The sequence below is a fragment of the Xenopus laevis genome, chromosome 7L, assembly GCF_017654675.1.
Source record: "Xenopus laevis strain J_2021 chromosome 7L, Xenopus_laevis_v10.1, whole genome shotgun sequence".
Lineage (NCBI taxonomy): Eukaryota > Metazoa > Chordata > Amphibia > Anura > Pipidae > Xenopus > Xenopus laevis.
The window spans coordinates 48,821,190-48,838,426 of NC_054383.1; the positions used below are offsets into that span (position 1 = coordinate 48,821,190).

Below are 17,237 nucleotides of genomic sequence, written 5' to 3' on the forward strand. Positions count from 1 at the left end.
TAATATAAATAAAATAAAATTCTCATTTGCCAATTTGTATATACACAGACTTATCTTTTTTTAATACTGAGCATCAAACACAGGAAAGTAAATGATAATGCTCACACTGCATATTAAGAAAATTGTTTCCTATTTTTACTGTATTTCATATAAAAAGACCTTACTAAAACATATAGAAAATATGCACTAAAATACATTAACGTAAGCAAAATTAGTCTAAATATCACAGGTCATATCTATTATTTTTAATATAGCATGTTCTGCTCTGATTACTTCCAAGCTCACGATAACATCACACAGCGCTGTGAGTGAGCTGCAAACCATCAGAAAAAAGGAAAATAAGTGCAGCACAATTAGCACATTACTGATAGTAGCGTAGTGTATGCAGAGATCTCACTTTACTGAACAGCTTTAACTGAACATTTATTCATCTGTTTTTATTTCAGGGTAGAATACCTGTAAAATGGATGGCTATTGAATCCCTCTTTGATCACATCTATACAACACAAAGTGATGTGTAAGTAAATTTTAACAGGTGTATTTTGTGTTCTATGAAAATGGCACATGATTAATAGATTCATGGTGAGACTTTTACATTTCAAGTAATTATAATGTGGGATTTTGGGTAGGCTGGGAATTTGCTATGCTGGGGAGATTAGGGGGGTTATTTATCAAAGTCCGAATTTACCTCAATATTTCCTGAAAAAAACTCCTACCAAATCCGCACAGGTTTTTTGCCTTATTTATTAATACACTTTCGCGAACATTTTGTTTGCGGTGGAAAAGAAATTTACCAAAAATGTACTAAAAATGTACTTGATTCTGCTGACTGGCATCGCTTGCTACAGCCAAGTTTATCATTTATAAGGACTCCAAGGTCATTTTCCATAATGGATTTGCCTAATGCAGTCCCATTAAAGGACGAGAAAAGGCAAAAAAATAAAATCACATTTTTACTTTCTTTAATGAAAAAGAAACCTATCTCCAATATACTTTAATTAAAAAATGTGTATAAGAAACCTGACTGTATGCAGTGAAATTCTCCCTTCTTTTACTGCTCTGGATAGGAATTGTCAGACGGTCCCTAACTGTTAAGCAGGGAAACAATCATACTTATGAACAGCAGGGGGAGCCCCCGCCTTACTTACCAGCCATGCAGAACTCAAGCAGCTTTGTTTATGACGATCCCTAAGCAGCCCAGACCACACTGAGCATGTGCACTTTGTCTTAGTCTTGCAAAGATGTTTAACAAAGTTATAAGACGGTGACCCCCTGTAGCCAACTTTGAAAGCATAAATTATTTGTTTGATTAGGCTTTGTGGTGCAGTAAGTTCATGCTTATGTTTAGTATACAAAATACAGCATTTCTAACCTTATTCTATTTTAGACTTTCCTTGTCCTTTAAGGGTATAAGTGGCTTGGATATTTTTACATCCCAGGTGCATGACTTTACATTTATCAACATTGAATCTCATTTGCCACTTAGCTGCACAGATTGCCAGTTTGTCAAGATCCTGTTGCCAACATCCTGGATGGAATTTAATGGGCTGGATAGTTTTGTGTCATCTGCAAACACTGATACATTACTTACAATACCCTCCCCTAAGTCATTAATGAACAAGTTAAATAAAAGTGGCCCCAATACCGAGCCCTGAGGGACCCCACTAAGAACCTTACTCCAAGTAGAGAATGTACCATTAACAACCACCCACTGTACCCGATCCTGTAGCCAGTTTCCTATCCACGTGCACATGACTTCATTAAGCCCAACAGACCTTAGTTTAGAAAGCAGTCGTTGTGGGCCACGGTATCAAACGCTTTGGCAAAATCCAAATAGATCACATCTACTGCCCCCCCCCCACTGTCCAGCATCTTACTTACCTCATCATAAAAAGCAATCAAATTTGTCTGACATGACCTATCCTTCATAAAGCCATGCTGATTGCCATTCACTAGGACAAAATGATTGCCATTCACTAGGACAAAATTTTTAATGTGATCCCTTAACAAGTCTTCAAATAATTTGCCCACCACAGATGTAAATTAAGTTGTAATTTAAAGCAGTTGGTGCCTATAGTTGGTGCGATTTGCCACTGGAAAATAGTTTCCATATGCAGAGACCCTGTCTATCGGAAATCCTAAACCACCAAGTCAGTAATTTATAGTTATATGGCGGTATTATTATTATGGCATGTATAAAAGAATAGCTAGTTCCCCTTTCCTTCAAAGTAATTTTACAGACTATGGAAGTGTAAAGTAAACTATTTTAATAATTTTCTGCTTAATATATATATTTGTATACATGTATATGTAGATTGTTCCAAAAATATATTTATCTGTGAAAATAACTCATAAAAATTCTGTTGGTGCTTTCCTGTGTGTAAATCTCATATTCAGATTATCCTGCCAGCCCTAATATAAGACAGTATAATTTAATAAAGTTGATAAACTCATCCTGTTTTGTAGTCGATAAAGGCCGGGCATGGAAATGCTGTAGCTTGTTGTTTCCTTATCAAATTTATTTAATGTCAGTTTACATATAAAAGCCTTAAAAATTGTAATTAATTAAATAAAGAATTTGCACATGGAAAATGGAAATGTATTTTCTATTTCAAAGACAAGTTCAAGAATTTGCACCCTGAAGCGCTTTCCTACCAAATGATTATTGATTGAATTAAAAAAGATGTACAATGCATATAAAAACTTGCTTATCTCTTTTTAATTGTAGTATGTGCTGTATTTTCCATAGGATTACAGCTATAAAATGCTTTAATTAATGCTGCACTATTTTCTGCACTATACATACATAAAAGTAGCTAGGGCATAGACAGTTCTTGTGCATATCATAGAAATTGTTTAACACGTAAACAAACATTTAGTAAATCTAAACAGAGCTCTATAAACTCCTCATTGTGTTCATCTTTTGGTTAGTCACCTCCTTAGGACAATTTAAGGTTACACATATATGTGAAAATATAGTTGAAAGCATCACTAAGCCATGAGACTAAAAATAAGAATTTATCACCAAATGTAAACCGTTGCTATATTCTCTGTTAAATTGCCTTCCCACCCCACAGGGCCTAGCCATATACAGTAGTTTAGCAACTGTAGAAAAACAATTAAACTTTTTGGATTAGAACTCTACGATATCAGATTATTAGAATTTTTCTTTAAATTACCAGGTATTCACTCTTCCCTCCAGCAAGAGAGAGTTTGTTTTAGAATATATACATGATTAAACTTAAATCTGAATGCCACATTTAAATTACCTGTTTTTTTCACTGTCTGACTGAATAATTATGTTGAAAAACATACTTTAGAACTTGCAATTTTGTGGTAGATGGCAATAAAACCAGGTTGGCATGTTTACTGATCTTTTATTGATTCTGAACCGATTCTGAGTAATTTATGAGTAACTAGACAAGTGTCCGGAAGATGCTAGGTTAAATATTTAGGGGATTAATTATCAAAATCAAAATTTTTCCATGATTTGACCTTATTTATTATTAAAAAAAGGCTTGATTTAATTAGTTCCGATAAAAACCAGAGAAAAATTGCGAGAAAATACGAACCGTATGTTTTTTCCTGAATTTTTTCAGGCTTTTTCCTGAATGGCCCAAAAAGGTTGGATTTTTGGGCAAATTCCAGCGCAGACCACAGAAAGTTCAAAATAGGATAGGGATCTCTGCCATTGACATATACAAATTAGGCAGGTCTGAGATTTTTAGATTTGGGCTTTTTGTTGCATCAGGCTCAAAAAGTTAGTGAATAACTCCCTTATTGTTAGTAAAACCAAGAAAGTATTCTACCTTATCCCCACAGTTTGGCCTCTGGCTGTGGTGTTTCTACCCACTCATGTTTCTAGAGCTATATCATCAGATTTATTGCTCCTAATCCCAGAAACAAGTATGATGGTTTCCAGGAAAAAAACACAAATACGTCTGTACAGTCGTACAGAGTAGCATATTCAAATATATTAAAGTGATTTATTGTAGAACAGTCTGGCTATAATTCCTTCCTAACATATTGTCTTTTCCCTAACTCTTATATGAGTAAGTGTTTGTTTACTATTCTGCAAAGGCTTGTAAGATTCTTTTGAAGTTTGATTGAGTAGTAAATATTGACAGTTCTTACAATGCTGTCAAATTTGCACATGCATTGTTACTTATATATCTGCTCTGTCCTTGTTTTTGCTAGATGGTCTTTTGGAGTGCTCCTGTGGGAGATTGTCACCTTGGGAGGAAATCCATATCCAGGAATTGCTCCAGAGAGGCTCTTTAATCTCCTAAAAACTGGATATAGAATGGAAAAACCAGAGAACTGCAGTGATGAAATGTAAACAAAGCTTGTATTTGTTTAATTACATTTTTTACATTTTCCTAGATATTAACATCAAAATATAACACTAGGTCAGCCCATTTGCTTTAAGTGGAAAATGTTTTTTAATAATGAGGGATAAAATGCATACACATAAAGCACACACATTTATTTGTATATAATACACAAAAGCCATGAATATCTTGTAAATTATATCCTTATAAACGGTGAGTTCTGATGTCATCAGTTATAAACGGTGAGTTTTGATGTCATTTCTGTCACATGACTCACTGAAACTTGTGTATTATAATAAATAAAGTACCCCCAGTTGCAAAATATGAGGCTATTAGAAGTTACCTTGAAGTTCCATGACCTGTATAAAAACACTCGGCCTTCGGCCTCGTGTTTTTATATGGTCATGAAACTCCTCGTTAACTTATAATATCCTTATATTTTACAAGAGGGGGTACTTTATTCACTATATATATGCAATACCAAATAATGATTCTCTCTTTTTTTACATAAACTTCTTCTCTTTTATGCTTGGGTGTCCACAGTGCATTGTGTGTTTTTAAATGTGCATTGTAAACTCTGGTCATTTTACATTTCAGTAGTAAAACTTCAAAAATAGTATTATTATAATATCGCACCTTGTCAAAATAAACTGATCAGTTATCTCCACATTTACAGGTATAATCTTATGCTTAAGTGCTGGAAACAGGAGCAAGACAAGAGACCATTATTTGGTGAAATCAGTAAGGAACTGGAGAAGATGATGGTGAAAAGCAGGGTAAGTTGTCACTGCAAAATTACTCCACCAGAAGAAGAGACATTCTATATTGTAGGGTGTCTAGAGCTGGATAGTGGTGAGAATGCCACAGCGTGTAAGTTATAGCAACAAACCTCTAGTTATAGCTTAAATAATTTACTTATGTTAAACAAGCTGCTTATGTACTCTGCTGAATAGGATAGAGTCAACTACTGTAAACAATGTTATCTCTAAAAAAGTGTTTGTCAAACGTTTTCAGTTCAACCTCCACTTAAAGGTCTAACTTTTGGTCAGGTCCCGGCTTATAAAATAAGTGCAGATTTTGGAAAATATACTGTAAGTTTATCAGCTATAGTTTCCAGAATATCAAGGACTGAAAACACATATTCATGCCAATTATCACCATAATTGACATTCAAGTTTTTGTCTTTTGGGTAAAACAGCAAATGGCCATTCTCCCCAATCCTTGCTTGCAGGCTAAGTTGCCCCACTACTGCTCCAAGCCCCAAAACAACCCCCCCCCCCAATTTGGGAACCATTGTTCTTAGCTGTATGTTTCTGCATGCACTGACAAATTATGAAAGCAAGGCTTTCACAATAACTAATTGTGGACAGGAAATGGAATTTGCCTGTGATGTGATGGGTTGTTTGATTTTGACTGTAATTATTTACATGCACACAGTAGCACTGAATGCCAAATACATTCAGACTATAAAGGATAATCAAAGTATTATCCAATTCATATTCCATCCATTTATATGCAGTGTCAGTAAATGCTGCGAGCGCCAACTTTTTTCTCTTGTATTCAAAAACTTGTGGATTTGAACACAACTGCTGTTGATAAGCTGCATGGTGCACAGTGCTGCATATAAATAAACAAGACATATAACACTGAGCCGACCAAAGTACGATTTTATCTCAACATTTTCTGCTACAAACTTTGATCAAATCCGCTCTGGTTTTTACGCTTATTTATTATTACAGTTTCGTTTAAAAAAAAATCAGATTTTCGAATTTTTTTCCGATTTTGGAACCGAAAACTCTGATTTCTAATGCTTTTTGCCCGAAAACGTTGAAAAATTCGGGGTATTGCACGAAACCCAGTGCACATCAAAAAATCATTGGGACTTCTGCCATTCAAAAAAGAATGGTTGTAGGTGCACACCAGAGGCCAATTTCAAAAAGTCTAATTCCCTGTCTCAGTAATTCAAGTAAAAATGCTAGTGCATATAGTTTTGAAACAGGGTTTTTTAGTTACAAAGTTATGATCATAAAATTGATAAGCCACCATACCATGTCCCTTTAACATTGTTCTTTGGTTTGTGCAATCACTCTCCCTTAAAAGCCGAAAATGCTAGCGGCATGGGAGGATCTAGCCTGAAGGCAGTCTCTCCCACTTAAAAGCTGCATAGCAGTTGGTGGGGGGAGGATTTAGCTCACAGTTTGAAACCAAGGCACAGGAGTTTTTCACATAAATGCTATTAAGAAGAGAGGTAAGATACCTATTTTACTATGATTAAAGGTAAACAAGTTAGGGACCACCGTATGGGGTTTACCTTGACGCGGTATGGTGGCTTATCAATTTTATGATCATAACTTTGTAACTAAACAACCCTGTTTCAAAACTACATGCACTAGCATTTTTACTTGAATTACTAAGACAGGGAATTAGACTTTTTGAAATTGGCCTCAGGTGTGCACCCACAACCATTCTTTTTTGGACTTCTCCCATTGACTTATATGCAACCTCGACAGGTCTGAGATGCCGGATTTTCTGATTCGGACTTTTTCATCCTCTGGGTTTAATAAATTCCAAAAAATTTGTGATTTTTTAAAAGTTCGATTTAATAAAAAAAATTACAAAGGGATTTTTGCATTCGGAGTTTAGTAAATAACCCCCTTCACCTTGCAGTGCATTGTCTCGATAATCATATATTTCAGTTATACTTAACAGGGTTTTAAAAAATGTCCCTGCTTGTTTTGTTCTCTGTTGCATTTCCCTCTTACCACCATATCAGTGGGCTGCATTATTTAATATTCATGTATGCATTTTCCTGGATCCTCAAGAAACTGACAAGCTTTAACTATAGATATCTTCTTTGTTATATTTTACCAGGATTATTTGGACTTGGCTGCATCCACTCCAGCTGACTCCTTGCTGTATGACGATGGTCTTTCAGAAGAGGAGACCCCCCTGGTGGACTGTAATAATGCCCCACTTCCCCGAACTCTCCCTTCTACCTGGATAGAAAACAAACTCTATGGTAGAATCTCCCATGCGTTTACTAGATTCTAGCTTCTGTCTAGTAACAAGCGTGATTTCTCTTTGCGCGCCTCTCGCAACCTGCTTCTCTCCCCAGGGGCTTGTGTCTGATTGAAATCAATGAAACTTTGCTTGGAAAAGCTGTTTTATTTTATTTTTTTAATATATTTTTTTATTCTTTTGCATATTTAAATAGCAGCATCTGCAGATGTTTGCAGCTGTTCAAGAGAAGCAAACATAATAAAAATATTAGTAACACTGTATGTACATGTATACAAAACTATAAGTCAAAAACCATGTCAACATTATACTATAGCCAAGGAACTAATCTCATGGAAATCTTATCAATTAATGCTATTCCTAACAGGTACTGTAATTGCTAACTTTTGGCAAGAGCAGGAGCACTTAACACACACACATATACAACTTTATACTTTTTGCAACAGTCTCTGGACCAGTATTACCCAGGTTTTTGGTAAAAGGGATTCAATTTATATTATTTTATCTATTTTGTGTGTAGAAGAACAATGCAGCACTCGATTTGCTAAGACACAAGGTCAGGGAATTTTGGAGCTATTACTTGGCAATATGTATATATATTGCTGTGTGTGTGTATGTGACAAGACTGTTGCATAACAGGAGACTGCTTGATTACCTGAAAAAACTCTTAGCAAGCAAACTCCCTGTTAAGCAATCACTTTGTGTCTTCTGTTTAATAGTCTGTTTGCACCTACACATAAGTGTACACACATGAAAAACTGGAAATTTTTATTAGGCTATTACAAGAAAGAAAATGTTGCATTTTCCTATATGTTTGCAAGCATTAGACACAAACACACACAAAATCACACATAAACACATCACACATAAACATATAGATAGTTGTGCAAGTAATGATCACAATGGTAGCCAGAAAGTGATGGCATAAAGTAAAGTTAAAATAGTTTCAGGAAGGATAGGAAGCTACTAATATTCCCATAGATCTTTTTTGCACCTTATCTTACCTTTATGTTGGCTTGCAGAAGGTATTGATTATTTACCACAAAGGAATACCCTACAGGAATAATGGTAGTTTAAAGAGATACTGTCATGGGAAAAAAAATTTTTTTCAAAATGAATCAGTTAATAGTGCTGCTCCAGCAGAATTCTGCACTGAATCCATTTCTCAAAAGAGCAAACAGATTTTTTTATATTCAATTTTGAAATCTGACATGGGGCTAGACATATTGACAATTTCCCAGCTGCCCCAAGTCATGTGAGTTGTGCGCTGATAAACTTCAATCACTCTTTACTGCTGTACTGCAAGTTGGAGTGATATCACCCCCCCCAGCAGCGAAACAAAAGAACAATGGGAAGATAACCAGATAGCAGCTCCCTTACATAAGATAACAGCTGCCTGGTAGATCTAAGAACAGCACTCAATAGTAAAAACCCATGTCTCACTGAGACACATTCAGTTACATTGAGAAGGAAAAACAGCAGCCTGCCAGAAAGCATTCCTCTCCTAAAGTGCAGGCACAAGTCACATGACCAGGGGCAGCTGGGAAATTGACAAAATGTCTAGCCCCATGTCAGATTTCAAAATTGAGTATAAAAAAATCTGTTTGCTCTTTTGAGAAATGGATTTCAGTGCAGAATTCTGCTGGAGTAGCACTATTAACTGATGCGTTTTGAAAAAAAACATGTTTTCCGATGACAGGATCCCTTTAAGATGTCTGCAATCATGGTTTATGTACAGCATCAGATTTTCTGAAGAGTTATATAAATTAATATATAGATACATTCATTGTTAATTTTCCGACTTCTTAAATCTACCTCTGAAATTTTTTTCTGTATATCTTGGTATCTACATATCATTATATAATAGTTTTATTCATGTGTAAATCTTGTTTTAGTAGAAATTGGCTTTTAAACCCCAGAAGATATTTAATGCACTATAGTTTTAATATCAAAGGCCTTAATTGAAACTTATTTAGTGGACAGGGCTTATATTAGACGTAATTCTTACTAGGATGCAATGAGCAGGGACATGTGTGGATACAGGCATTTCCAAGCACGTGTGCTAATATAAAATCTAAAGAAAAAACATGTCATTGGAACTGTTATTACTTAAAACATTTTTGTATGTCTTATTCAAGCTTCAAATGTCAAAGTGATTAAATTGATATTTGAAAATCCACAAGACTCTTAATTGGAAATTAGGCAAAGCAACAGCAATGCATAACGCCATGCTGTATCTTATGGTGATACATCTGCATGTGAATTGAAATGATATAATCTTGAAAGTTAAGATCACAAAGCTTTCATTTCATAGTTGTCACAGATTTATCATACTTTAAGAGCATAGTCAGTAGACCAGTTATAAATATTTTATGGTCTAACATGCACTTATTTTCTGAAACAAAGCCCTAATTTTAAAACCTTATACCTAAACTTTATACCCCAAACAGAAATGCTGAAAAGCAAAATACAACTCAGTGAAGTGGTAGATTAAGGGGCAGATTTATCAAAGGTTGAGGTGAAGTTTCGAAGTGAAAAACTTAGAATTTCAAGCTATTTTTTGTGTACTTCGACTGGGGAATACTCATACTTCGATTTGAATTTGAAAAAACTTCGAAATTCGAAGGTCGAATGTTTTTGAAGTACTGTCTCTTTAAAACTTCGACTTCAACCATTCGCCATCTAAAAGATGCCGAAGTGCTGTTTTAGCCCATGGGGGACCTCTTACAACCTGTATGGAGGCAATTGGGTAAGTTTGGGAGATCGAAGGTCGAAGTTAAAAAAACTTTGAATGGAAGTACGATCGTATGACTCGAAGTAGGCCGAATTTGGACCACTTTGACCCCAAAAAAACTTCGACCTCCATTCGATTGGTGTTTTTGAATTCGAAGTTCGAAGTTTTTTTTAACTTCGACCTTCGATAAATATGCCCCTAAATGTTCACAAACCATTAGCCTCTACAGGTAATGCTGATATAGTTATAACAATATCACTGGGGAATGCCCATATGTATTATGGGATGGGGATATGGGTGCTCATAGCAATCAATAGGATGCATTTTTGACAGGTGAGCAACTTGACCATTGGTTGCCATAGGTCAGTGTTGTCCAATGTAGTAGTGGACTCATTATTTATCATGTAGCATGTTCCACGGCTGCATTAAATTAAAATGATGAGCCTTTGAGCAGACTGGGGGTCATAAAGATTATTTAAAGAACCATATCTGCCCCACAGGCGTATAGTTGGACAGCCTTGTTATAGGTAATTAGACAAGTAGCAACATTGCAACATTTATTTTACATGTCCATAATAAGTGCACAGGGTATCAGTCTTGGTTTAAAAGAAAACTCTACTTACATATAGACAGTTATCTTTAAAGGGGCACTATAAGCCTTGTTCCACATGAGTACAATGAACAGAGCTTGTGTTGAACATACTCTTTGCCTATTGGTTTATTTACAAAAACTTACTAAACAGGGTAAACAGGGAGAATGAAGCTACTCCATGTTTGGTCTTTGCAAGGAAGAAGATTATCAGATCAAAGATAAACAGAACTCTATAATGCAAGGGGGTGCAGCTGTGCACTAGTAATCTGATTATCTACTTTAAGGACCAAACATGAAGTATTTTGAGATTTCTTGTTTGCCCAGTTTAGTTTAAGAAATAACAAAAACATAGAAAGTTTTAAACAATAGGACAAAAGATATGTTCAGTACAAGTCCTATTCATTGAACTCATGTTGAAAATAGGTTATACTTCCCTGAATTGAATACTTCTTCTCATTTCAATTAACAGTGAGAAAATTCTTCCACATACTGTTCTAAATTTTAAAGTAAGGTTTATATAAAACCTGCTGGTAATACAGCATATTTGATATTTACACACTTGGGACTGGATAAATGCATTTAATTGAGGCTAGGCATATTAGATTAGTGAGTTACATTGATAAATTCAAATCATTTATTAATATTACAAAATGCCATAGCAGAGGTTTTATTACTATTAAAAGTATTTTTACTTGGGAAATACCTCCTAAAGCCCTAGTGTGTGCTGTTATTAGAGTAGGCATGCATTTAACATTGCTAATATCCCTGAAACATTTAAGCTCTTTTGCATCCTCTACATTATATTGTCTTTTCAGTTGTCAGTCTCTGGTATGTGTCTTATTTTAGTGATTACACAAGACAGTAAGCATAGTTCTTGCCAAAACTCCTTCTACCCGTTTTTTGTATGATTTTCCACTATTGTACAGTGAAAAAAATGCCTGGGATTTTCCATTATTCTGTGTTTCAAATTTATACAATATACGTACAAGGGGAACCATGTTTCTAAATTAAAATTGCTTCTCAAGATTTATTATTATTGCAATTACCAATTAGTTTACATTTTTCAACAAAAATAAGACTGAGCTAAGTTGATGCTGAAGAGGCCAGCAATACAAAAAGGCGGTGGACTTCCTCTTAGTATATCCTGGTTAACTTCTTGGTTATAAAATACTTCTCCTTGCAAATACCTTAGTCTTTTTGTTGTCATGCTGGAATATTTGTAGTAAGGTAACAAATAATATATATGAAAATCTTTGAATTTTAATACAGAGTAACTCAGTCCCTGCTATTTTTTTTCATTGAGTATATAAACCAATTAGTTCAAAGGTAAACATAAAATAAGCCAGTAAAGACACACACATACAAAGTTCAATAGTATATTGAATGATAGCCCTTCTCTGATTCATAATTCCAAAACACAGCACAATACATGCAGCTACTATCAAACCTACATTCTAATTGACCCTGAATTATGTGTAGTAACTATCAACAGATGGTGTCCCTTATTCAATAAAGTAAAAACTCCCTGACATCATTGGCTTCATCTTTATCCAAGAGTTACAAATAACTGTGTAAGAGTAATGTCCGCATGCAGTGCCAACCCTTCCCTATGTTCCTCTACTATTCTTGTTGTTTGTCTCTGTAGCAACAATAAAGGCTCGTCTTTTTACATCAAAGGGAGTTTTGCCAAGGGCCTTACTGTCTGCACGTGAAGCTTTTACTATATTTTTTTTAATTCTTCAGTGCAGAACAAATTATCTCTTTTCATTTTTAGGCATGTCCTATCCGAACTGGTCTGAAGAAAGCCCTGTTCCAATCCCGAGATTCGATGCCAATAAGTCTGTTTTTTCAAGATATGCCAATGACTGTGTTTATGCTAATTGGATGATTCCACCCTCAACGGCAAAATTTATGGAGAAGTTTGATAGCTAAAATGCATTTTTATCCCCAGAAGGTAACAATAATGATTGGGGGAGATATGAAAACACGCAAAGAATGAATGGAAAGTCCATTGGCTGGTTCTTTGTGCCAGTGAAGTGGTTAAATCAACGTTGCTTTTGTGTGTCAATTTGCGCCAATTTTTCTTGGCTTGATCTATCTCAAACTGCTGGAGGGGGCTGCCTCAACTTTCTTCAGCATACAATATGTTGCCACCCCTGCAGTAGTGGAAGGGGTCTGTCTAATTTCTCCAAAGCATATCAAGTCTGTAATCCAAAACTCAGTAGAAACTTTTGTATATGCTGTTGTTGCACAAATACTATGTATTCAGTACACTCTTGTACGTGTTGCTGTAAAAAAAAAAGTCAACTTTTTTCCTTTAAATCATGTGTTAATTTAAAATTTTATTTTAAGATGTACATTGTTCTTATTGTTAAGTAATTATTTTGGAACGATTAGCAGCAGAGACAGCTAATTCTTCAAAAATATTTGTTGGAATTCCCAAAATTGTGCATATTTGTATACAGATATTAGTGTTATATATTAAATCTGCCTCCTTTCATTATGTAATGCATCAGAATCACAATCTCAAATATGTGCTACAGTAAATACTCAACTATGAGCGAGGACAAAGGGGTAGAACTAAACTGACTTTTCTCCGTCAAGAGAGAAACTCTCCTTAGGGAAACTAGCCAAGCAATGTGATATATGACAACAATTTAATGAGGATATATAGATCATGGTTTCTTAACCTGTTTCTTGAGGTCCTAGATTAAGTTTGGGAATCAGTCTTGGGAACCCAAATAGCTTCTGAATCTGTTATGCATCTCATTTTGTTTCTTCTTTTTAATTATAAGTGGCAATTAATTGCATTTAAGAGGATCAAGAGGACCCACCCTAAGCAGCATGGGGACCCATAGGTGTATAGGGCTATAGAGTATGTGTGTTTAAATTCATGCAATCTTCGAATCTTAATTCCGTCACTGGTGGTGATGCTGCACTAAGAAAGCCATTCCTAGTGCTATTGCAAGCAAATGGTTACAAGTACAATTTTATTGAAGGAGAGGTGTTAAAAATAATTTTAATTACAAACAAACCAAAAAAAATCAAGTTTAAGTATTTTTTCTTCTCACGTTAATTTTTATATGTATTTTTTTAGTACAGAAAATGTATATTTTGTATGTTGTTTTTCACCCCCCAAAAGATTTCTGCATTAATGAAAGGTTTGGTGCTCATGGTAAAACCTGCTGAAATATTATTAATATGATCATGTGTGGTGGGAGAATGTTATGAGCTTGTTATTTTGAAAATTCAGAATTATTACCCCAGTGAATGCAGATACTTATTTGTCAGATTGAAAGTCACAGAGCACTTAGCAAAGATCTATATCTATTATCAAGTCTGGTCCCAGATGCATGTAAGTTGCATCTTAGCAAATAGTCAAAGAAACCTACTAATATCTCCAAGGCATAAATATCAAACTTCTAGCTCTTAGCTTGCTTTTAGATTATGATATTTAGCCTATAGACCCCCCATTTTCTTATCAAGCAGTCAGAAAGGTTTACATCCAAATATAAAGGCACTTAAAACAGTGTTTATAATCATAAATGAACCATTGGCCTCTTAGTTGATCTTTCTAGTTCCTAATTAGAATTCCAACAATTTGCTAGGATCTGGGACACTGCATAAATGTGCCTGTTGATTTAGATTTAGTTTCTAAAGTGGAGTGTTCAATTCCTTAAATATAAAAAAGGAAAAAAAAATGGCAGAAAACTCTCCAAATTTGAAAGGAACAAGAGCATATTTTTTTGCCCTAGAAAGGTTTTTTCATACTTGTGCATCTCATCTCAGTTGTTACCATCATATGCTCTGTAAAAAACGAAAAATTAAAAAAGAAAATAATGATAAAACAAAAAAAATTTGTATTTGCTCATATAGTGTTCATTAGTTATAACATTTAGGAGCTGTATTACAATACATTAATTCTGCAAATAGAAGCCATGCCAAAGATGTAATTTGTTTAACTCTTCAGTATCAATTACTTCTGTCACTAAATGTGTTTAATCATTATCAGTTTATTGTGTTCTGTAATGTTCATAGAACATAAAAGTCAGTTCACCTACCTTTAGTTGCATATAGATTGTTCTTGTTCATGTCAGTGAGAGTGCCACATACAGTAAACGATATACTTATTTTCCTATATTCATGTTTTTTGTCTTTGTGAAGAGATGTTACCTATGCACTAGTGATTTTATTTTTCATGAGTTGAAAAGAACTTTGCAAGAAATCATGATCTATACCACTGCTTAATAACAGTAAGAAGGCAGGACATTTGGAGTAAGAATGCAACTTGCAACATCAAGAATATGGGATAATGAAGAATCCTACAATATTTAAGAGAGACACACTGTACACAACTATATTTTTATAATGTTAGCCATGCATGGTTGCCCAGATACAAAACAAATGTTTTGCAGCAGATGGCTAAAATATGTTTAATCTTTCAATCTGTAACAGTTGACCCAGCATTTTACAAGGAATAGCTATACCAGACTGCCTTCTGTATTTGTGTGGGAGATTGATCCATAATGATTTAAAGATGTATCTATTTAATAAGATTAATTAAGACCAAATCAGTCTTATTTAAAAAAGAAATAAAACATCTAAGGCAGTGCTGTCCAACGTATTACATGTAGTGGGTCAATTATGTCTCATATGCATGTTTGAGGGCTGGATTAAATTAAAATTATGTAATTGAGTTAAGTCTATGGAGCTTTTGAACAGACTGGGGGGGTGCATAATAGTGATGTGTGACCTGGGCGGATTCGGACCAACCTCGCACCTCCAGTTGCGGGTGGCGGGCAGGTCCGAGTTGAGCTCTTCTTCCTGCTCTCCCTGCCCGCCACCTTGCACTGCCGTTCTGCCGCCTTCCTACTTCGCAAGTCTATAAAAGGAACCCGGAAGTCGTGGGCGGGCGCGGGTTCATGGAGGGCGGGTTAGGGTCGGGTGTGGGTTGGAAAAAAACCCGACCTGCACATCACTAGGGCATATATATCCTTTGGAGGGCCATTTATGGCCTCCAGTTGGACAGCCCTAAACTAGGGAAACACATCACGTCCGGACTCAAAAAATCAAAATAGGCCCTGGCACCACCAACCTATCAAGCAGTGACTGTCTACAGTGACTTTTCCAATAAACAGAAAAAAAAATTGATAAATATACATTAATTATAGCTTCAGATTTGATAGCTCAGACTACTTGTTGTTTTAATACCCTGAGATACCAAATACCTAAAAGTTATGAACAATAAAAAGTAATACCCTTCAAACTATATTGCATGTACGTTTAATAGCCTAGTGCGTTAATGTATAATTTATCCATAATGAACATCAACAGCCGTTTCTTAGGTCACTCCAATAACGTGCCCAAATACAGATTATATCTACAGTATGCAAATGTCAAGCCCTGATTTCACAACTTTACAAACTTTAGCATCATGGTCACATATCTTTAGTAACTACAGAGTCGACAAGCTTGAAAACATGAGTTTGAGAACAGGTTACAACAGGACACAACTATCGCCCAGTCTGAATATATTATAAACCCTATTTCAAGTACCCTTGTTGTATGTTTCAATCTATGAATGGTATGTAGAATGGTATGCTTTGCCAATCTTTAAGTATAGCTACAGTCTCCCCCTCTTCCCCGTCTAGGTGGCAGCTGGCAACTGCTCCTGTATAAATTATAATATACAAGGGAAAGTTATGCTCACCGCTAATTTTTTTTAAAACCATTAAGCACGGGGTGCAATGAGGTTTGTCACATAGACAAATACAAGAGATTCTCTGAACCCAACCCATCATCAATATATTAAGGACATCTAAAAAAACTATTTTTGTGATCACAACCTCATTGCTCCCCCCGCTTAATGTTTTTAAAAATTGAGTGGTGAGCTCAACTTTCCCTTGTTTGTTATAATTTATGCAGAAGCAGTGGCCAGCTGCCACCTAGGCGGGGAAGAGGGGGAGACTCAGCTCCATGTTGTAGCTCCCACCCTTTTTCATCTATAGTCAGGTGATCCCACTGGTGGCCAATAAAAGGAAACCAAGTTTGGGAGTTTTACTTTGAAAGCAGTGGGTAAAAATCAGTCCCTTTGTAAAATGTATAATGAAGCAATAGTCCGCACTCCAAGGCTAAATCTCCTTTTTATATGTAATTGGGATGCATAGTTATAACTTGTTTATACATAAATCTTGGAACCGGCACACCCGTATAAAATCTTTGCATTTATTTTTAATACATCGTAAAAGAGTCCAATATCCAAAGTCCCTCATTAGGACTTTTCTCAAAGATAATACAATGACATTTCAACAAACTTTAAATAACAGTGTTCATTTAGACAAACCAAACAGTGCTCAATACCCAAATTTCAATTAATTAAGTGATCTTCAAATCAGTGACCATCTTTACCAGTGTAAAATATCTAAGAATAGAATTTGAAATCATCAAATGTCATACAATAATTGACAATTATCTGTTAATATCATAAATTAGTGCATAAAACACGTGAACTTATAATATACTGTACATTCTCAAACATAATTTAATACTATAAATTAGTGCA

At 35.2% G+C, this 17,237-nt stretch overlaps 1 protein-coding gene across 1 annotated transcript in view; it reads left to right on the forward strand.

Moving 5' to 3' along the window:
• Nucleotides 1-14,815, forward strand: part of ret.L (ret proto-oncogene L homeolog) — a 72,924-nt gene extending 58,109 nt beyond the window's left edge. The window contains exons 16-20 of the mRNA XM_018225532.2: nt 447-517; nt 4,198-4,335; nt 5,008-5,107; nt 7,203-7,350; nt 12,450-14,815. Coding sequence (XP_018081021.2) covers nt 447-517; nt 4,198-4,335; nt 5,008-5,107; nt 7,203-7,350; nt 12,450-12,607 — 615 coding nt within the window. The 3' untranslated portion in view covers nt 12,608-14,815. The remainder of the gene's footprint in view (nt 1-446; nt 518-4,197; nt 4,336-5,007; nt 5,108-7,202; nt 7,351-12,449) is intronic.
• The last annotated feature ends 2,422 nt before the right edge of the window (nt 14,816-17,237 follow it).